Source organism: Microtus ochrogaster, chromosome 18, assembly GCF_000317375.1.
Source record: "Microtus ochrogaster isolate Prairie Vole_2 chromosome 18, MicOch1.0, whole genome shotgun sequence".
Classification (NCBI taxonomy): Eukaryota; Metazoa; Chordata; class Mammalia; order Rodentia; family Cricetidae; genus Microtus; species Microtus ochrogaster.
This window is the reverse complement of record NC_022020.1, coordinates 13,361,417-13,384,192: the sequence shown is the minus strand read 5'-3', so window position 1 is coordinate 13,384,192 and position 22,776 is coordinate 13,361,417. Positions and strand designations below refer to the sequence as shown.

At 35.9% G+C, this 22,776-nt stretch overlaps 1 protein-coding gene across 5 annotated transcripts in view; it reads left to right on the top strand.

Annotated features, from left to right (window-relative positions):
* Positions 1–22,776, top strand: part of Nol4 (nucleolar protein 4) — a 363,650-nt gene that overhangs the window by 261,509 nt on the left and 79,365 nt on the right. For 3 of the 5 annotated variants that reach the window (XM_026783518.1, XM_026783521.1, XM_013349392.2), the window contains 2 exons: positions 20,755–20,934; positions 21,662–21,853. The exons of 1 other annotated variant lie outside the window; for it this stretch is intronic. In XM_026783518.1, coding sequence (XP_026639319.1) covers positions 20,755–20,934; positions 21,662–21,853 — 372 coding nt within the window. The remainder of the gene's footprint in view (positions 1–20,754; positions 20,935–21,661; positions 21,854–22,776) is intronic. One more of the 5 variants, XM_026783519.1, reaches the window with a different exon arrangement.

Sequence of the window (22,776 nt, the reverse complement as noted above, 5' to 3'; positions counted from 1 at the left end):
TATTTTACTGAATTCATTTAGCCCTGCTTATATTTAGGGTTGACCACCTGGAACTGGATAGCCTATGGGAGACTTTCCCTGCCCCAAAGAAAAGGCTGATTCTCAGCATTTTATCTATGACAGTAGCCTTGTGAGATTTCCTATCTGCATTGCCACGTCAACGGGTGTTAATAGGCAAGTCTTGTTTAGGTCACCACATGATTGAGATTTCATGCTTACAGCTTTCCTGACATGAATAGTGGACACTATCTCAAAATAGATGTCCTGATCCTCTGGCATTTGCAATGTTTCCTCCCCATCTTCCTCAAAGACCCCAGAGCCTTAGGAATAAGTGCTAAGTTATAAATGTATTGATTTGTCCTGGGATCTAGGACTCTAGGATCTGTCATTCTCTGCACTTTGACCTATTGTGGCTTTCTTTAGTATTCTCTCTTTGTAGCAAATACAAGCTTCTTTGATGAGGGGTGAGAACTACACTTATCTGTGGGGATTTAGGATGCAGTTTGAAATTATACTGGTTTCAGAAAGTGGCAGCAGTAGGTTCTCATGTAGGGCTCCTGGCCTCTCCTGCCATGTGTAACTGGCTAGGTTCATAGCAGCCGGCACTTAGGTCTTGGGAGTAACTAACTCTATCTAATTGAATTTAAGACACACAAATGAGACACTTTATATGACCTAATCAATATTTACATTTTATGTTTGGATTTGAAAACCCAAATCTCTGTATGCTAAGGGAATACTCCATCCCTCCTGTGTACTTCACCTCCTCAAAAAACCGTGAGAAATGTGAAGAGTTTTCCTGGATTTCAGTGGGAAAACATGTAACTAATGTGGGTAGCTTGGGTCAGGCATGTCTGCTTTTTCAACCTTCATGAATAAAACCAGAATTCTGGTTTTAATATTTTAGGTACCAGACTGTCTTGAATTCTCCACACCTCAGCTGTTCTTTGGTGCCAACCCATTAAAAACCCTTGCTCCACTTGTGGTCTGTGGTCCACAGACAACCTTTGAAGATTTCTTTTCAATACCACTGGTCACAGATCTTTTGTGTCTATTATGTTCTCTAAGGTTTTCATGACCACCACCCAGCTGTCTTTATAATGATCGTCATTTCACTTTTACAGAAGCCAAAGCATTCATTTTCATCTGTTTGTATAATGTACTATAGTTAGAGTAAAACATGCCCTTGTGCCATGCCAAATAGTTCAATATGCTTGAGATATATATATATATATATATATATATATATATATTCACCAAGAACAACGTGGAGAAAGCACCCATGTGGCCAAATCCCCACCCCCACATGCCCCTTTGTAACACATGCCATCTCCAACTCCAACTCCAAACAGCTAACCTCTCAGTTTGGCTCCATAATTCTGCTTTATCACAAGTCTCTACTCAACTGAGCTACAGAGTAAGCGGCTGTGTTAGGCTACTCTCTTGTTATTATGATCCTGAGAATTTTGTATGACTTAATGGAGAGATAGAAACAAATGTCTGTTCATCCCAGAGAGAGCACTAATGACACACTAAATAAACAATTGCATTGTAGTCTGAATTAGTGAATCAAGTAGTTTAATTGACTTTACTTACAGGAGCATAAGCAAGGAATAATTTATAAGAGCCTAGGAGACTCAAAAATCCCACACCAGCACACTTGATGGCTCACAAAAGCTGCATCTCTTAAGCTCCCACACTGCACAACTTGCACACATCCCCATGATTACTTAGTTCCCTCTACAGATCAATTATCATGGTATATTATTTGCATTTTAATAAATAAATCTTGCCTGAAGACCAGAGGCAAAGATAAAGCCACTAGAGGTCAGATAATGGTGACACACACCTTTAATTCCAGAATTTGGGAGACGGAGCCAGGTGGATCTCTATGAGTTCAAGGTCACCCTGGGCTACACAAGATCAGTGCAGAAATAAATCCAGGTGGTGGTGGCTCACACCTTTAATTCCAGTCTTAGGGAGTCACACACTTTTAATCTCAGCACTAGATAGGATATAAAATGGGAGGAGAGAAAGGTTTAAGATGGGTAAATTGTGATCGTTCCCTCAGCCTTGGTAGAGGTAAGACTTCTCTAGTGGCTTGACTACTTTGCTTTTCTGGTTTTAGGGTTGAACCCCAGTTTCTGTCTCTTGGTTTTTATTGTTCATGCTACAATCAATTTTTAATTCTTATATAACCTTGGGAAGGAGTCCTAAACCTCCCAAGTTTCAGAGCTTCCTGAGCTGTCTGAATTTACTTCTTAACCTCATCTCGGAGTCTTGCAGGCATCCTTTCTCCCAGTAGGAGAATAGGTCTCAATTTGGAGAAAACAGCTGGGCACAGAGATGCTTTTACATATTCTTATGTATGTATAGTTTGTTCTTTTGTGTTGATTAGCATTCCACATAGGGTTATAGTGACACTGAACTCTTGTAGGGCATTTATGTTTCCTACAGTTTTGAGCATTTATAAATAAATCACTGTAAATATTAAGAGTTTCTTTGCAGACCTCAGTTTCATTTCCTTTTCAATGGGGAGATTCCTTTTATTTCTATAAGCATACATTGCATTCTGTAAGCATACAAGCTGCCACGCTGAATGTGAACGAATCTGTATGAGTTTGTAATCTGATTAGAAATGTGAACTAGTTCCAGTGGCTCTCTGTATTCTCATTAGCTCCAGGTGATGCCAGTTTTGTCAGTTTTGGCCCAAATATGTGATAGTATATTTGAGTTTAATATGATACTATTAATTACTAAGGATGGTTTTGATATCACCGTAGCTTTTTCTGCCAATAAAACTTAAAATACTTGTTGGCAACTAATTTTTAGTTCACATTCTCTGTCTCACAAAAAAAAATAAATAAAAATTTTAACAAGCAAAAAACTGGTAAGACAAGAAAAATCATAACAAAACAAAACAACAATAAAAAACATAACTAAAAGTCCACAAAAATTGGAGTCTATTTTATGTTATTCAGCTTCCTGGACACTGGAGCTGCCTTGACGTGTGGTTGATATACCCATTAACAATCCATTAGAGAAAATTGTCTATCCCAGAATCATCTTTAATAATGCCTTTTGTTCCATGGCTTCTCTTTAAATTTTATTATGAACATCTTTTAGAATACACAGTTTAAACATATTAGAGAAAACTAATATAGCGATATTTTGTTTATGATCTAACAAATAAAGCTTGCCCAAAGATCAGAGTGCAATGCTAGCCACACTAGTCAGCCACACAGACTAGCACGCACCCTTAATCCCAGCACTAGAGAGGAATATAAGGCAGGAGGAGACAGGAATTGGCTCTCTTTCAGTCTGAAGATTGAGTAGAGGTAAGAGCTCTCTAGTGGCTTGGCTGCTTTGCTTTTCTGAACTTCAGCTTGAGCCCCGATATCTGTCTCTGGGTTTTATTATTTGTGCTACAGTATATCACTATTTTTTCTTGTAAGCTATAGAACAAAGTATTTTAGCTAAGAAGATTTTACCTAACCTAAATCCTAAACGATTTTAAAATGTTTTATCCATATGGTTTGTTATTGTATAATCTTATATATTTCAAGATAATTTTGTCCATTCTTTGAACATAGTCGTTTGTCAGATTGTCTTACTGAACATTTTATTATATATTATCTAAATTTATAGTAACTTTGGGTTTTCACTCCCTCAAGAATGAATATATACTTATATCTATTGAAAATATATTCACATTTAAGTATATATTCTTAAAGTCAAATATCCATCATACTTTTCCAACATATATTTTCCGCAAATGCAAATGTCATATCTCTCAATATTTTTATTTGCTTCAATAAAAATAAAAAATGATAAAATAAATATGTTAGATTAGCTCTACATTCTTTGAGATATTTAAGTAATTAGGTTTTAATAATATGTTAAAATATCTCAAATGGATCAGAATACCAGTATGAAGTCAAAATATAAACTAAAGCCATGTGATAATATGGAGAGCTGTATATATTTTATAAGAAGCAGGGATATCATGATCTGTAGACAGTCACAATCAACAATTTTCATATGTTTTAATCTTTGTTAAACAAGTTGTGGAGATCAATGCCCTTTAGTTGAACAAAAACTGAAAACAATTTTGTCTTTAGTTCTTTAACCGCAGTGGTCGGTGACTGTTTCTGTTCTTTTCAGCTGCTCTAAGAAAAACATAATGAACTGAGGAAATTATAAGCCAGCCACCAATAATTTCTGACAGTTCTGGAGAAAGGGAAAGCCATGAGTGTGAATACATTCCATATTTCATGAGGAATCTGTCTGAAAATTTAGTGTTCTTGCCACATCCTCTTATGGGAGATATAGCAGAGCAGCTTTGCAGAACCTTTATTTTATTTTATTAAATAAAGACTTGGATCCCATTCTCAAAACTTGATTCCCATAAAGAAATTGCTTCCCTACCCCTACCAAGTTCTACCTCTCAATAACATGACATTAGGGGATAAATAAGATTTTAATGTAATCTTTGGAATTACCAAAATGGCAATTCATAAGACATACTCAAAATATAGTATATGTAACCTAAGAACTTTGTGGGCAAAATTATTTTAGAGAAATGGGATTCATTGTAGTTATAAACTGTCATAGGATCTAAATTATACTTAAATGGATTTCCTTTTAAATTTTTCCATTAAATAAAAGTCAAGCTGGAAAAATTATATTCAATTTTTTTTCTTCTGCTGAAATACCAGTCAGCCCAGTTACTACCTCTCTCTCACAGAAAGCCACTTTGAAGGACATATCACGTTTTATTTGAACATGTAATGTATCTGTGCCATGTAAATAATAAATAGTGCTTAACTATAAACTCAACAGTTTACTGAGTAAATTACTGCTTGAAAAATCATGATTCAAGCACCATTACATTAGTTTAGGTCTCCTCCTACAAAATAAAAGGATGCTGCTTGATATTTTCCTAAAATATTAAAATAGTTTATATCAATATAAGTAGCTATATTTTAAAACAATACACTGAATATTTAAAATATAGAACTTAAAAAGGATATATAAATCTATACAAGTTATAGAGCAATTTTCCGTGTCAGTTATACTTATTTTTCTTTATGGCTTACTTATTTTTATTGTGGCTTTAGAATAAATCCAAAAGAGATTATTCTTATATTTGGCTTTTTCTATAAAGGCAAGTTGTTTATTTGACCAAATGTTTACAGCCAATTCCATTGCTTGTTTGTTCATCCACACATCAATGTCCTGATTCCTTCATCTACAAAATGGAAGTTGCTGACACAAACAGGCTGGTTGTTGCCCAAGATCAGCCTCTGTTCATGAGGACATCTCTTTGGAGAGGCTAAAGAGGCTGTAAATCCATCATAATAATCTGTCTCTGTATACTTCATGCCTCTTCTAATGTACAAAAAGGCAATCTATTAGAAGTTCATGATGAGCAATCTATGTACACAAATTCCTTGCTACAAAATAAGTATTTGTATTTTATTTCATTCAACATTATGCCATTCAAAGTGCAATCCTAAAATAAAAATATTGAGAAACACTAAGTATGTCAATTTTTAAATGCTAGGCTAAAAGAAAATTTTTTGAGTGACTGGAAGGAGTGGATGAAGCAGTCAGGCATAAGTGAGCAGAATAAGCTTTTGCTAAGTTGTCCAGAAGATCTGAAATGCTGCCTTTTAACGATTACTGCCATCAAATAAGTCTTAGAGCATTTCAAATCAACATAAACAAATGCGAACTATGTGATGTCACATCATGCAGTCAAAATGCCAGTAGTTAAGGTTTCAGTGCACTCCAACGTGTTTTGCCTGCCAGGCACAGATTGCTTTCTGGTGATTATGGAGCATGTATGGCTGGGTCCACATGACACCTTCAGGCATCTGATTTCTGGACTCTGAAATGTTCTTCAAAGTGGCCTCACGTGAGAGGTCATAACTGGGCTGACTGGTTCAGGTGGATTCTTCAAATAGTTTGAGAAGTTTTAAACTAATCTTTACATTACTGACTATATTAACTATAAATTGTGAACAGCCCTCTTGTTAGTCATTACTCAACCTTTTGTAGCATCGCTGCCTCTAGGAAACAATGTTTCAGTGCATAAACACTGAGTCATTTATATATCATTATGATCCTGTTTGGTAGATGTTATTATTAGCCTGCATTATTTTAATTGGCAGTCAGAACAGTATGTATTTATCATCTCAGACGTGATTGTGCCCAGTTAAACCTGAGAAGTGAAAGATATTATCCAAGATCACACAGCTCACAGAAGAGGGAAGGAAAACCGGACTGCTTGTGTTAAAGATAGTCTTTCAACAAACGCTGACAGTGTGAAAAACCTTGAAGCCATATCATTGGCAATAATAAAATTACAGTGATGATAATTTGCCTTATTCTCATACTCTAAGCACACTACTTCACTGTCAGGTCCTGTGAAGTAGATACTGTCACAGCCTTTGAGCAGTGAGAGACAGGAGAGCAAATGCAAAGATGTAATTTGAGTTATGTATTTTGCCTCAGTGTTCAAATACCCTTTGTAATCTGAGGCCTACATTTACCATGTATTATTTTAATTTTAAAAAGAATATAGGATATGTTCCCATTTGGTTTTATTCTCGTGATCAAAAGACCTTACCCCATCTACGGGAAGAAAGGTTTATTTGTCCCACTGTTTCAGAGGATTCTGACCATACGAATAGGGACATTTGGCTTCATGTCCTCGAACAGAACATCCCGCCAGGGGAAATAACATGGTGAAAAACTTCTTAATCTAATAATGGACAGGAAACTGAAAAAGACAGAAAAAGCCCCAAGGACAAGACCCATTCCCAATGAATACCTCTTAGAGATTCTGGAACTTACCAAAGTATCTAGTATGGAGCCAAACATTTAATGCATAAACATCTAAAGAACATTTCCCTTCTAATATAGAGCATATCACAATGAATTTACCACTCATCCCAGGAAATTTACTTCATTGTGGCAACCAAATAAGTTTACTGTCTTTAAAACCATGAAAAGATAGTTAAGTTGAATATTGAGTCTTCACTTAACTGGATACCAATACTCTATAATAAAGTGTGTTCTATCTTCCTAATGTGTTAAAATCAGCATCATTGGTAACAACTATTACTAGGAGCTTCAGAAATATAAGGCTTGTCAGATTCATTATCTTATGTTAATTGTAATTGATGCTGGGGGAATGATTCTTAATGTTCTTGAAGAGAAGCTAGACATTTCTCCCAGTATTCATACCTTGAAGTTCATACCCACGTATATACCTCTAGGTCCAGAGTATCTTCTACTGGTTTGTGCAGGCACTTTCACACGTGTGAATACACAAAACAAGCAAACAAATAATGAATGAATGAATGAATGAATGAATGAATGAATGAACAAATCTTAAGAAAACCCTGTGGGTCTGGTTAGGTGGTTCTGTGGTGAATGGCAATAGCTACTCTTTCACATGACGGCCTATGACAGTTCCAGTAGATCCAACACAGTCAGCTAGAATCTGCAGGCACCAGGAGTGCACATGGTACAAAGACATACATGCAGGTAAACCACCAATATATAAAGTACATATATATAGAGAGATATATAGATATATATATATACTTAAAAATTTAGAGCATTAAAATTGTAGATATTTAGAATTTTAATACACTTTAACTGTTATGCCTCACATGTATTTTTTTCTGTTTTATATAATAAAATATAAAACCTGTGACAAATGGACGACAGTCACATTCTTTCAGTGGTAAATCTTTCACTGTACAAGCATGCCCTGACCCAAGCAGGACAGTGACACAAATAATTCTAAAGGTTTCCATTGCCATTTAATTACTGATTCTCCCTTGGTGTGGTGATTTGTGATGTTTCAGTACTATATAAAATATAAACCAATCAAATCTCTTCTTAGAAAATGTGAGGTTTTCAAAATATCTTTTTGCGATGTGACTCTGTAACTTAAATAAAAAGTGTAAAATTTACAATCCTAACCATGTAAAGTGTGTCACTAAGCATATTCACATTGTTATATCAAAGTTCTCCAGAAACTTTATGAAGCTGGAAGTTTATTTCTTTAAGAACTTTCCTTGTTCCTCTTGCCCAGCCCTCAATACACAGAATTCAGTGTCTACGAATATGCTTCCTTTTGGTTCCTCATGTGAGTGGAACCATCATATGAACATCATATGGACATGGATGTTTGGACTGATCTGACATATTGGCCATTGCAATAATGCTTTTACAGATGTTCAGGTTAGATCATGTCTTTTAGTATTTGATTTCATTTTTTTTTATAATATGCACCTTGAAAAGGCATTTATGAACCACAACACAGTTCTATTAACGGTTGGAGGAGATACCACTCTGTTTCTTATTGCTGTTGTGATGTTGCACATTCTGGCCAGTGGTTCTCCAGGGTTCTGACTTCTCTGTTCACTGCCAACATTTGCCTTTGCTTACTTTTCCACCTTTGTTATTTCCATAGTAGCCAAACAGTTCTAATGTGTTTGCGGTGAAATCTCCTTGTGATTTCAGTGTTAGCCTTTAGTATCTTCATTGCCTATTTGTGTGTTATATTTGAAGAAATGTTTACTCAAGCCAATGTTTCTTAATTAAGTTATTTAATTTTTGCCAAAGAATTACTGAAGTTGTTTCTATATCTGTTCTATGATTTCAAAACTCAGAACATGCTTAAATGATTTTACATTTTCTGCTCAATTTCTCATAAAGAGTTTAATGTCTGTAGTATTCAGCATATCACTTGTAGATTAGTAACAACTCTTAGTAGAATGAACACAATCATATTTACTAATATATAAGAAGGATAATCAAGATTGAGATCATCAGAGCAAAAAAAGCCCAAATTAGTATTGCCAGAAACCCCAAAAGACCTAGTGATGATCCAAGGTCATTCAATGTCATTCACTTGTCTAAAAGTAGATGTTTCATTAGTTTATAAAAGGGAACTCTAACTTACAAACAGAAAATATCTCCTAAAAACAGATGAATGTGAACTGCAGTGTCATTACTACCAGTTTAAATAACCAGCTTTTATTTTTATGCAATCATGTTCTTTCCTTATAATGGACCATTGTAAGACTGTGTAGCCAGGAAGAAAAGGTGCCTCAATTTTTGGGTGTACATTTTGGCTTCTGTTAACCATGCCTGCACAGGAGGACTTTCCAGGGTAATCCTCATTGCTGAGCAAGCACGGTGCTCACCTTCACAGCTTCTACTGTGACCCAGTGCTACTCTTCCAGGTTCCATGATTTTTAGGGAATGTAGATAGGAGCACAGAGATTGACTTTCTTGCAGTCATGGTTTAATATAGAGCATTCTCCAAATCAGCATGTATGGAAAATGAAAAGATTATTTTTACTATTGGGCATATTACTGCTATTGTAAAATAAATTGACTAAAAGGAAATCTAGGATCCCGATTGTAGAGATTTCAGGCGTGCATCACAACAATAATTGTGTAGTGTGGAAAAGATAATTCCTTAGCACAGCACAGGAAGGGAAGGGCTGTGCATGCAGTCTCCACATCCTCTTCAATAGCATGACCTTTATTCCCACAAATCTCTATTACTTAAAGATTCCAGCACCCTAAAGATTACTTAAAGATTAATATGGTAATATGAGATTCCCCTCTGTATACTGTGAATATGGTTTATTGCCACTGATTAATAAATAAGCTAATTTGACCTATGGCAGGGCAGAATATAGCAAGGCTGGAAATCTAAGCAGAGACAGAGGACGAAAGAAGGCAGGGTCAGACAGACACCATGTAGTCACCCAAGAAGCAAGGCATAAAAAACCATGAGCCTCGTATAAAATATAAAATGAAAGAAACTGGTTAATTTAAGATGTAAGAGCTAGCTAGAAATACACCTAAGCCATTGGCCGAACACTGTTGTAATTAATATAGTTTTTGTGTAATTATTCTGGTCTGGGGGCCAGGAAATGGAAGAAAAGTCTCTACTTACATTGGAGGCCAATTCTTCAACGCCTGGACTTAGGGAAACATTTATGTCTTGTCACTTTTACATTTTCTTTCTTTCTCTCCTCTTTTGCTTTTTGTTTCTTTTCTCTTTTTTGAAACCCGTCAAAGTAGACTTTTTCTTAATGTCTGTGTTTGCATGACATAAATATATAACTGGTCTAAAAGCAGCTATGACATCTAGCTATTAATTTTCTCTATCTCACTTTGTGCTAGACTACTGCATCAAGTAGAGAGGCTTCCCTTCTAAACCCTGGCAACTCCAACAAATTACATACAAAAACTGTCATTGATTCAATGATACAACTTATAGATATATATTTTGCAAACAGGGAGTGTTTATGTAGATTTATTAGTAACTTTGTATAGGATATAAGGGTACAACCAGTAGTTCAAAATAACTCAGAAGTGATTATAAAATATAGTTCTCAATTTTAAATTAATTGCATATATTTTTCAGAATTATCCATCATTCTACTCACACAGGTAGGGAAAGAAGTAGATTTCATAAACCCAAACCAGAAAGTATAAACTGGAATAAGCTTCAGATTTTCAATCTTAAGACTTGAATTTCAGTGGAGAAATTAAGAAAGTAAGTGAAGCGATTACAACTACCATGAGTATACAGATGGGGAAGATAACCTAAAGAAGATTATGAGATCAGGAATAACAATAAAGCAGAGAACAGGAGGAAATAAAACCAACAACAAAGAAAATACTTTGGTCACTGGACCATATGTAAGTGTCAGGAGTTATGTCGTTTTTGTTTTGATAAGTATTGTGCTTTCTCTCTATGCAGGAAGAACTAACTTCATTCAACCAGTCTGTCTTGTTTTTTTCTTTTCAGTCTGTCTTATTTTTTTTTTTAAAAAGGGCAAGTGATTTTGTTTCCAAAATCTTGGTGGAGTATTACTTGCAGACTCATCACTGTTTTGATGCAAAATTTATTTTTTCAAGCACGGAAAAAATAAGGAGAATTGTCAAATTGTTATCAGCAATTGACCAGTTAATTTGAAAACTTCTATGCTATTTTTAATGTTTTGAGCAAGATAAACCCTATATATCTGTATGTTTGTTGTTTAAAATTCCATTGAATCCTCTGTAAGATGACATAATACAGATTTCTGATTCAGAAAACATGAAGACTTTCAATGTGTTAAATTTCTTTGTACAATATAGGATTGAAGACATGAAAATACTAATGGTGTGCTTAAAATCAATAATAATATAAAAACTGAAATCAAGAAGCACCATTCTTATATAAAAGCTTCTTGATATAAAGGCTACAGACCAAATAGGACAATATTTCCTTATTGGTAAGAAATAGAATAATTAATGAAGAATGGATTGTATCACCACACTGCAAGAAGATTTAAATTGTATTTTGAATTGAACATAAAATAGATATCAAAAAGTGATAAAATTCATAAGTCACTTTAATGAAAGCATTGAATTCTGGATATTTAATGGCTCCGACGTAAAAAGATTTCCTAAGCTGGTGACAACTCAATGGCGCTTACATGGTCTATCAAGAATTATTCTAAAACAGTAAAAATTTCAAAATAATTGACAGTGAAGGACATTTTCAGCGTGCAGGACTGAGACTGAATCATCTTCTATTTCTCCATAGACTATCTTAAAAATCCATTGTTCTGTGAAGGAGCAAAGTGCACAGAGCTAAGTCATGTGGAAAGAGAAAAGCAGTATGAGAGCTTGTGCAGGAAGCTGCTGACTTTATACATTTTCCAGATGAATTTTGAATGTTAATTTCACTTATAAGCTTTTTAAATGCTGTAATGGGTTGTGGTTTTTGTAATCTAAAGTAAGCATTCATTTAGAATCTAGCATTTCAAAGTCTCCTTCTCTAAACCGTATAACTTTCTCACAACCTAAAACTCACAGTCATTCAATACTGCAAAATTAGAAACACAACCACTCCTCACAAATGTTGTTGAATAAATGAATGCCAAGATTAATGTCTCAACAAATAACAATCAATTTATAAAATAAAAATGTATTTATAAAATGTTGTTAAATGAAGAGAATAACACAAGGAGTAGCTAATGTCCCCCCAAAACAACAACAACAAAAACATGATTATGACACTCCATATTGGTTTACTTCATTTTTTCCTATGATTACTCCGGGATTGTAAAACCAAAACATAGCTGCCCATTTCATTTCACTCCTTAATACTTCAACCTGAACCTCCAACAATACAAAAATTTTCTTCATGGCAGTTTTTATATGCAAATATTAAGGTTTTACAGCCACAAAAACTAATAATTTGGTTCTGATCTAGTAAAATACTCTCATTTTTCTTTTTAAAAAATGTTAAATGTTTCTTGATTGAATTTACGTGAGCCTCAGACTTTATTTGCTCTACTGTCTGTTCAATTTTATTCACTATCATCTCTTATTTGTTTGTTTTAGAACAAGCTAATTATGCTACACACCATCTCTTATCTTGTATTTCTTTGTGCTTTTTCTTGTTTCTGTTAACTTATTCCATCAGCAGCCATATTTCCTACATGGAGAAAGCAACTCCAGACAAATGTTCCTGGAACTGGCCTGCACATCACATTCCTACAACGGTCATGTTTAAACACACTGTGAGGTTCATGTGTATCTTGTATGACTCAGTCATTTACTGGGATAGAAGCTGACCCTTTGCTTTTCTCAACAGTTTTCCAGGAGATGTTGGTACAGTTAGTCCAACAGGCACAATTAGTAAACCATTGTTTCTCAATTGAGGCTGTTTGTCTACTCGGTGGAATCGTTAGTTGCTTAGGTAACATAGTTTCTTGAGTGGTGTCTTGTGCCTTATTATGTGTCATATTCAAAGGTGCATATCTTTCAGTGATGTTTAAGTAACTTTCAGAGAGTCTAAGAGTCCAAGAAGATTGTGTAATAAATATGTAACTTTTAGATCAGTAATGATAATTTTTAAAGGATATTGATGAGTAATACTATATTGAAAAAAAATGAGCTTATCTGTACAAATCAAAAGTAAAAGCAAGCAATTGCTCACTGGTTTAGCATGTTCCTTATTTGTACTTTGTGCTTCACATTGGAAGAGAGAATATTAACTAAAATGTTGCCTCCATCAGATTAACCCTTGGGAATGTCTGTGATGCTGGATTGTTTTCTTGTTTGTTACTGACATTCAGGGCCCACTTTGGGCAGTGCTGTTCTAAGGCAGATGGGCCTGTGCTGCATAAAAAAGTAGGCTGAGCAAGCCAGTAAGGGGAGCCCTGCATGGTCTATACTTCAGTTCCTGCCTCCTATTCCTGCCTCAAGCCTCCTTTCTTGGCTTCCCTCAGTGATGGACTTTAACCTCTAGTCCAAACAAACATTTTCTCCTCAAACTGTTTTAGTCCTGGTGTTTTTCACAGCAACAGAATGCCAGCTAGGACAGTCTCATTGTCAACTTGCATCATGATCAGTGCTCTGTCAGAGTCATGCACATCATAATCCTGGAAATTGGAGGTGTCTGGCACTTAATTCTCATATTCTTCTTTACATAACCATTTTTCTGTATTTGCTTTGGTTGTACACGTCAGAAAATTAAGATCAAGTTGTGTCTCACACCAACACCATGGCATTGTCCCGGTTGTTCTAGACTGTAGCTGTAGGAGGATGCAAACAGAACAAACTCCAACACAATGGGGATGTTTCGAAGTCCAAACCTCGTGGTAGTATGAGAACAGAATTTCTTGCCAAGGAAAAATTCAAATATGTGCTCAGAAAGCCTTCAGGAGTATAGCTAGATACTCTGGAAAAAGTAACAGATTTCACCTAAGGATAAGACTTTGCCCTATCCCTTAAACTAACACCTTTGCTTTGAGAAAACCAGGTAGGCCTTTTGTTCTTGAATTGTAGTTCATAATATATATTTTATTTTTATGCTTTCATTTAGACTTTATTTATCTCTGAAATAGTAACATAGTTATTGAAATTAAGTCTCCAAGGCAATGATCATACAAAATTCCTATAGTGGCAAAGCAAATTTCTGAATCAAATGGCTATCACATTTTGAGTTCTTTTGGGACATATGGTGATTTTTACAGCATCAGTCCGTGAGGTCAGTCCAGTTCATTCATGTCCTCATTGTTCAACACAGAATAGTTCTGTGGGAGAAAGGGAAGTACCTGGCAGATTGGGATCCAATATGAGAACATATCTTAGGTGCTGTGAAGAAGAAAAGATCGAGGGAATTGTGACTGTCTTGATCTAGTCTGAAGGAAAGTGAGAAATAAGGTGTTCAGGGGGCTTTGTCAGAGTTCACACTTTAAACACTAAAGTCAACTGAATATGAGATCTCTGGACACAGTGAATTTAATATGATTAGCCATGGTTAATAGGTCCTGCTCAAAGACAAAGAGAAGTTCCATAAATAGAATTCTGAGCTCTCTGAGATTCCTTTGTTGCCACCAGACTATGCAGTTCATTAAGTTTTAAACTTAGTGTGTCCTCAGATATGAAAGGTTGGGCATCCTTTATTTGGACTGACTAGTGATGTAATTCCTTCCCCATTCCAAGTGTGTAAAGCAGACAGTTAAGACTTCCTGCCTTACATTGTGTGTAGAAAAGCAGAATTTGCTGAATTATCTGATTCAGGCAAATAGGTCACAAAATTTTTCAAATATTGCATAGTGCAACCTAAAATATGCCATGTTTTATACATTTAAAGGGAAATCTTGCAAAGTTATTGAATGTCTCTTTTATTACTTCAGGCAACCTCACCTTGCTAATAATTCAAACTGCAAAAAATAGCAATTATTAAAACTTATCTCCTCTATTATAGTCAGTAATTTTGCTTAAGTGTGTCTCTGCTGTGGGCACAGTTATATTTTAGTCTAATCTTTGCACTACCTCACGCATAGGTCATCATGAACAAGAAATTAGAGGATCATTGACCCTTTATGATCCCCTATTGTAGAGGTCATTCAGATGGATGTTACCCTTCTAAAAGATTTTAGGACAGTTATTCAAGTCTCCTATGATGTTATTATATGCTTAGCAGGATCCACCTACGTATTGAAACATCATGTGCGAAATCTATACTGTTAAGCTGCCCTTGCACTGGCTGATCTCTGTACCACTCTAGACTTAAGTTAATAAAACTCTAGTTTAAGCAAGATATAAAAGTGGTTTAATTGGTTGGGGTATGTGTGATGTCCCACAGTAGAAGGGTATAGGGCTTAATTGGAAAAACAGTTGAAACTTGATGCAGGAATCTTACAAGGACTTTGTCTGAGCCACACAACTTCATGGTATTCTTCTTACTGCCAAGCTAAAAAAAAAAAAAAAAAAAAAAAAAAAAACTCACTTCCTGTAAAGACTAAGTTGAAAATGCATGCCTTTGAAAGGGATATTTTGTCATGAAGTGTTAGTTAGTAGGTTCATCTTTTGGAATAGAAGCTCTTGCTGAAAGGCAAAGGTATCAGGATGAGAAATAAATAGAAACTACCCCAAGGACTATGGCAGTCTCAGACAGTAGCATATGTTTGTGAAGTTGCCCTGATTACTCATTTACATATGTCTCTTTGTTTTTGCAACTCATTCTAATTTTAGAATCAAGCATTCTCTCCTGTATTAAGATATACCCTACCAGAGATATCTAAATGTCCTAGACTTAATTACTTTTCTACTTCTTTCTACAATTTCCTGAGCCAAAACTGAAACACTAATAACATGGATAACATATTGTATTGCAGTTCTTGAAAGAAAAAAATTCAATAAAATTGGGGAAACAGAAAGGGAATAGATGATAGATAGATAGATAGATAGATAGATAGATAGATAGATAGATAGATAGATAGACAGACAGATAGATAGACAGACAAAGAGAATGATAGATATGATAGAGAAATGAGTAAGAGAGATCAGGGATGATAAATGGATACATAAGTATGTGAGTCAGTGAATTATGCGAAACGAGGTTTCATATTTTTCATCTGAAAACCAAGCAGTTAAGGAAGCCATTTGTAGTTTTCAATGTGAGTTTAATGGTCAGATAACTTGGAAAGCCTATAGAGTGAATCTCACTTTGCCTCCTCTCATGCAGTCAGACACAGCGGGTAGAATTTTTTTTTTTTGTTTCTCTCCCTGCTTCTCTATTATGTCCCTTTAACACATTGGATGATGCCTACCTATTCTGGAGAGGACAATCTAGGTTATCAAGTCCACCAGTTCAAATGCTATTCTCAAAAATAAACCTCTCGAGAGGCACACCTATGTATCATGTTTAATTGAATATTCAACCACCTTATTACCCAGTTGATAAATGAAATTACCCTTCAAACATATGGGAACTATATACTATTCTTATTATCATCTTTATGCATTCAATTGTTTTTATAAATTTAGTTTTAAGAAATTTATTTTAATCCTAATATTCACTTATGAGTAAGTACATACCATGTTTGTCTTGCTGGATCTGGGTTATCTCACTCAGAATGATTTTTTTTATTAGTTCCATCCATTTGTCTGTAAATTTCATGATGTCATTGTTTTTTAGAGCTGAGTAATACTCCATTATGAAAATGTATCACATTTTATTTATCCATTATTCAGATGAGGGACATCTCGGTTGTTTCCCAGTCCCGGTAATTATGAATAATACTGCTATAAACATAGTTGAGCAAGTGTCCTTGTGGCGTGATTGAGCATCCTTTGGGTATATGCCCAAGATTATTATAGCTGGGTCTTGAAGAAGATTGATTTCCAGTTGTATGAGAAACCACCATACTGATTCCCAAAGTGGCTATATAAGTTTGCACTACTACCAGAAGGAGAGAAGTATTTCCCTTACTCCACATCCTTTCCAATATAAACTGTCATTAGTATTTTTGATCTAGTCATTCTAACATGTGTAAGATGGTATCTCAGAGTCATTTTGATTTGAATTGCTCTGATAGCTAAGGATGCTGGACAATCATTTAAGTGTATTTCGGCCATTTGTGATTCTTCTGTTGAGAAGTCTCTGTTTAGAGCTGTATCCGTTTATTTAAATGGATTATTTGATATTTTGATGTCCTGTAATCCGCAACCTCAGAGAGTCTGGATAACAAGGAGGGCCCAGCGAGGGATGTATGAATTTCAGTGGGAATAGGAAATAGAAGAGATCTCCTGAGTAAACTTGATGGGGTGAAATGGAGGGGATGGGAACATGAGGAATTGGGTTTGGCAGGCTGGGTGTGGGAGGTGAGTTGGAGGCTTGAGAGTGGGACTGGGGGTAGAGTAATGAAAGAGACATCTTGATGGGGGACATTTGGGGATTAAGGAGAAACCTGGTACCAAGAAAACTTCTAGGAATGCACAAAGATAACCCCAGCTAAGACTCCTAGCAATAGTGGTGAGGGTGCTTGAATTAGCCATCTACTGTAATCAGATTGGTGAGTACCCTAATTGCCATCAATCAGAAAAATCTTACCTAGTAACTGATGGAAGGAAATACAGAGATTCACAGCCAAGCACTGGGCAGAGCTCTGGTAATCATGCTGAAGAAAGCATGGAGGGATTGTATGAGTCAGGGGTATTAAGGTCATGACAGAGGAACCCACAGAGATAGGTGACCTGAACTCATGGGAGTTTACGGACTCTGGATCAACAGGGAGCCTGCGTGGGACTGACCTAGGCCCTCTGCATATGTGTGACAGTTGTGTAGTTTGGACTTTCTGTGAGGCTCCTAACAGTGAGATCATGACCTGTCTCTGCTGTACTTAGCTGTCTTTTGGGAACCTGTTACCCATGCTAGGTAACCTCACCAAACTTTGGTGAAGGGGAGTAGTTTGGTCCTGCCTCAACTGTACTTACACCCATGGAAGGCGTTGCCCTCTCTAAATGGAGATAGAGGAGGAGTAGATGGGGAGGGGGAGTTAAGGGAGCAGACAAGAGGGAACAGAAAGAGAAGAGGGAGGGGAAACTGTGGTATGTAAAATGAATTTAAAAAATTTAAAAATAAAAATTAGAATAAATAAAAATAAAAAAGAAAACTTATCTTTATTATGTGTATGTTATGTGAGTATGTGTATGTGTGCATGTATGTATGTATGTGCATGTTTGGGGTACAGTGTGCTTATGGAGGTCAGAAGACAACTTGAAGCTTGTTCTAGTCTAACAGCATGTAGTAATTGGGACTCAAACTCAGGTTTTCAGGCTTGTTAGCAGACACTCTCACCTGCCATACCATTTTGTGAGTCCAAATTAAGCCATTTATAATATCATATTAACTAGTGTTAATGCTAGTTCTCCTGTGAAATTCAATCACACAGATTACTAGAGCAGAATGTGAAGTCCCATGAATCATTTGGATGTGGAACATTTAACGCCTCCATCCCACACAACACACACACACACACACACACACACACACACACACATTGTCTCTCAGATTTTCTAAAGGTATGTTCACTTTGATATCTTAAACCATATTTATCAATAGGTTTTAAAAGATATAGTGAGCCTCCTGTCACATCTAAGAGGAATTCTCATTAGAAGTTGACACTGAAACACACAGTGCTTCATGAGCTGACTCTCATATGCAATGTAGCAATAAGTGGTCATTTCATAGTAAGAAGGGGGAATTATTTTTAAAAACTATCGTTAAGATAGTCAATTCTCAGAGATACTACTTGGGTTCAAATCCTAACTTCATTTTGACTTACCTAACACTGAGAAAACTACTTCATCAGTTTATACAGGATTCAGTTATGTTATATGCATATGGCTTAGAATGATGCCTGACACAAAATCAAAGCTCATTAAATAACTGTTTAGTGAACTCTTGATAAAGGTTAATTGTGGAAAGAGATTATTCACATAGTATTTGGCAAGTGAAGCAAAAGTTCTTTGTTATTCTATTGCTCTCATGTTATTTCAAAATTTTGTTCATTAACTATTTATTTTCTTGGATGTATTTTATTCTTAAAATATACTTTACTCTGAAATACGATTATCCATTAAGTTGAAAAATAGCCTTGTTACAATTCCCTTCAATACCTGTGTTTTAGGAACGAAAACCTAATTGTTTTTGAGTAATGATACTGCCATCTCTTTTCTTTATTCAACTAAAGAAGTGGGTACAGCAATAATAAACTATTTAATCACTTAATTACACTCTATATGGAAGCTGCATAGCAGGTAATGCTTCTTTTAATGATTTCTAAATTACAGACAATTACTGTACACGGAGATAGAAATAATGCATTGTTTCTTTAGGTGGAAGAGGGCTTCTGAACAAACTCTTTTGTTTGTTTGCTTGTTTGCTTAATATTAACTTGTACCATACATAAAGCAAAAGTATTTTCTGTTATTCCTTCAGAAAGAGGAGGAGAGGAGAAGAGATGGGGGAGAATGTATTGAACCGTAAACTTTCTCTCCAGCTCTTGGCTCCAAGTAGAGCTGAGTACAAATAAGCATTTACAGTTGTCTTGATGTGACATGTTTGTTTAGCTTTGGGGAAGCTGTTCCTTTGTCTGAAGAATTGGGATAATGAAAGCTCCTCGTGGGATAGATGTAAATACAGAGGCAACCAGGAGGCTAATTATAAACACCAATTCTTTTCTTTGTCATGTATTCAAGATGTTCATTATTTGTTTCATGGTATTTGATAGCTCTGAAAATTTTCGTGTCAGTAATAAAAACCAGTTACAGAATGGTCATCTTTAAATTCTCCTGCATCTCTGCTTAGCATCTGGATAGCCTTTAGTAACTGCTGGTATCAGTGGGGCCATCTAACCACCGTCTGTTGTTTAGCTACTTAGTGTTCAGTTACACTCTTTATCACAATCTACACAGATTTCCCTTCAGGTCTGTTCTCCCACATTAACTCTCAAATTACTCACTAGATCCTAAGAAAACATATGAGATTATGTAAAAATTAAGTATCTCCAAATTACAAATAATCTAAACCCATTTACTTGATGTAGAATGGTCATATTTACATACATATGCATGGGATCTTGAACTGATGATACACAGGACTCTACAGAGTTTATCAATTGTAATATTTAATGATGAATTTTAAAATATTTAATTTTTCAGGTTTTTAATTATGCTGAAATGTGCAGAGCATACGCTAAATCATGTGGTTTTAACTTTCCTCTGTCCTTAATAGACGCTAAGGTGTAGATGCAAGAAACTTATCAGCTAGGTGGAAGCTTCATGAATTTTTACTGTATGGAAATAAGATGATATTTTAAGATACATCACAGATAACCTACAAATCTATTTTTAAAGTATCATAAATTAATCCCCCTATTCTCAGTAATATTTTTAAAATCTTTGCTGGACAATTTAACTAAATCTTCTTATTCTACTGTTTCCAATATGTTCAAAGAAAATTGTTACAGCATATTGGCTGCATACTGAGTTCATATCTACTTTCAGAAATATGACTCAATATCTCCATTGTATATTAATTACAGAGTGTTCCTTTTATTAATATATATATTGAGTAGAAAGAGTAATTACTCTTGAAGCACTAAGTTCAATAGACTTTTCCGGAAAGGTGGAAGTGTTTGGTGCAGCAGCTATAGACACTTGAAATGTTACCAGTGTAATGGAGAAAATGAATTCTTAAATTGATTTGAATTAACTTCGATCAAAAATTTAAAATGCCATAGACCTAGTGCTACCAAGTCATAAACATGATTTTCATATAACTATTGGAATGTAAACAAAAGCATAAAGCGGTGGTGCAGGCAGAGGACTGAAAAGTGCCGTTGTCATCCTCTTCAGTCTCCAGCACACAGCTACTCCAGCTACGACTCTGGCAAAAATGAGAGTGTGGACCGGGGTGCAGAGGACCTGTCACTCAACAGGGGAGACGAAGATGAAGATGAGCATGATGAACACGAGGATGCTGAGAAGGTGACCGAGACAGACGGTGTAGAAGCCGAGAGGCTGAAAGCGTTCAATGTGAGTCCCCCACATTGTGTGGCTGTTCTGACCACTTCACCTTCATGCCGTTGCTTGTTGGTCAATGTGACTATTCAAGAACCATCTTTGTTTAATTTTCAGAAGGATTTTTAAAGCACGTGAAACACTCTTTGACGAGCAGACACCAGAATTGCTGTGTTTTGTTTAGAATTCGAAAGCCAAATGGGTGCTGAGAACTGGAATTATGCTGTCTGAGTATGCAGGTCCGCTTAGGTCAAAGGGGGCTCAACCTAGTCCTCAGATGGTTATGCCTGTTTGTCCTCAGTTATTTCCTTTGTTTTCTTAATTGTGCATGACAAAAGAGTCAACTGTTGATTCTCAGAGATGAGTCCACTGTGCAGTGTGGCAATGTCTCAGTCCCATTTATCATAAAAAGCAGATGTAATGGGTGCTCAGATGTCCTGGTTCTACTGTTATTTCCTGATATTTTTTTCATTTTTTTCTGTCTGTTTGTCTGTCTGCTTTCCTCTACCTCCCTATCCTTCTCTCTTTCTCTCTCTTTATAAATATTTATATACTTAATTCAGCCATTTAGAAAATCTTTAAAAGAGTGTTTGCTTAAAATTTCTGGCTTTCCATTTGCAAAATTCTCCAGTGCATAAACCAGAAAAAGAATAATTTTCCTCTCGGTAATCAAGACAGGAAGCTAGCAACAGAAGAGAGCAGCCCTCCAAACCCTTCTCCTCTGTCTCCCTCTTGCCAACAGATGTTTGTCAGGCTGTTTGTAGATGAAAACTTGGACCGAATGGTCCCAATCTCTAAGCAGCCCAAAGAAAAGATCCAGGCTATCATTGACTCATGCAGGCGACAATTCCCTGAGTATCAAGAGCGTGCCAGAAAACGTATCCGTACTTACCTCAAGTCCTGCAGGCGGATGAAAAGAAGTGGTTTTGAGATGGTGAGTTATAAACTGAACACAGCCCTAGATTCCATCCAAACCCCACATGTAAACCATGGCACTATTTTGTTTCCATCTTAGTGTCTTTATGTTTATTTTTCCATAATGTCAGGTCAAAGGGGTTTTCATTTGCTCGTGTTTATCCCCACTTTCCTTTTCATCCTCCCCAAGCATTTATCCCCTTTGTTTATATGAAAAGGACTCTCTTGGGAGACCAGTGCTCACAGAACCATGTGATAACATTTCATAGAAAATAAGGATAATACGAGAGAAAATCAGGGAGAAGCCAATTGTCACATGTCATCTGTGTTTGTTTCCTTTCTGTTACTACTCAAGTGCATGTGAGGTTAAGGAGACTTCAACTGAAGGTGCACTTGTTGCTGTAGGCATGTGAGAATGCCTGTCTTTGGAATGTAAAGAAATGAACGCATGTGCTGTCTAATGAATGACGAGCTTTGGAAATGAAAGTCCTCAGGTGTCAAACTAAATGCTTGTTGCCCTAGGTATAATAGCCTCACGTGATAAATGAGGCTGTACACCACCCTGTTCCGTTGTGCCAGTAGGAGATGAGTTTGCCTGACATTGTTTACTTTGGGGTAGAAACTAGTGAAGAAAATATTGTGAATTTCCACTGTGTTTTTATCTATACAAATCCAATGAACATTGACATTGTATGCTTGATGTTTGCCACATTTCAAAGTATGTGTGTGTGCATTCTCAAATGTTAGCTGCTTTATTTCTTTCAACAGTTACTGAAGCTCCAGACTAGGGCTCAGCACACTACAAGGCAAGCAAATGCTCTGTTGCTGCACCATAACTCCTGCCTTAGAAGTATTTAAAAAACTTTGATCATTTTGTTTTCTCTCCTCATACCTGAAAAGACTAAACAAAACTTTAGATCACTAGTATTTGTGATCTGGCCT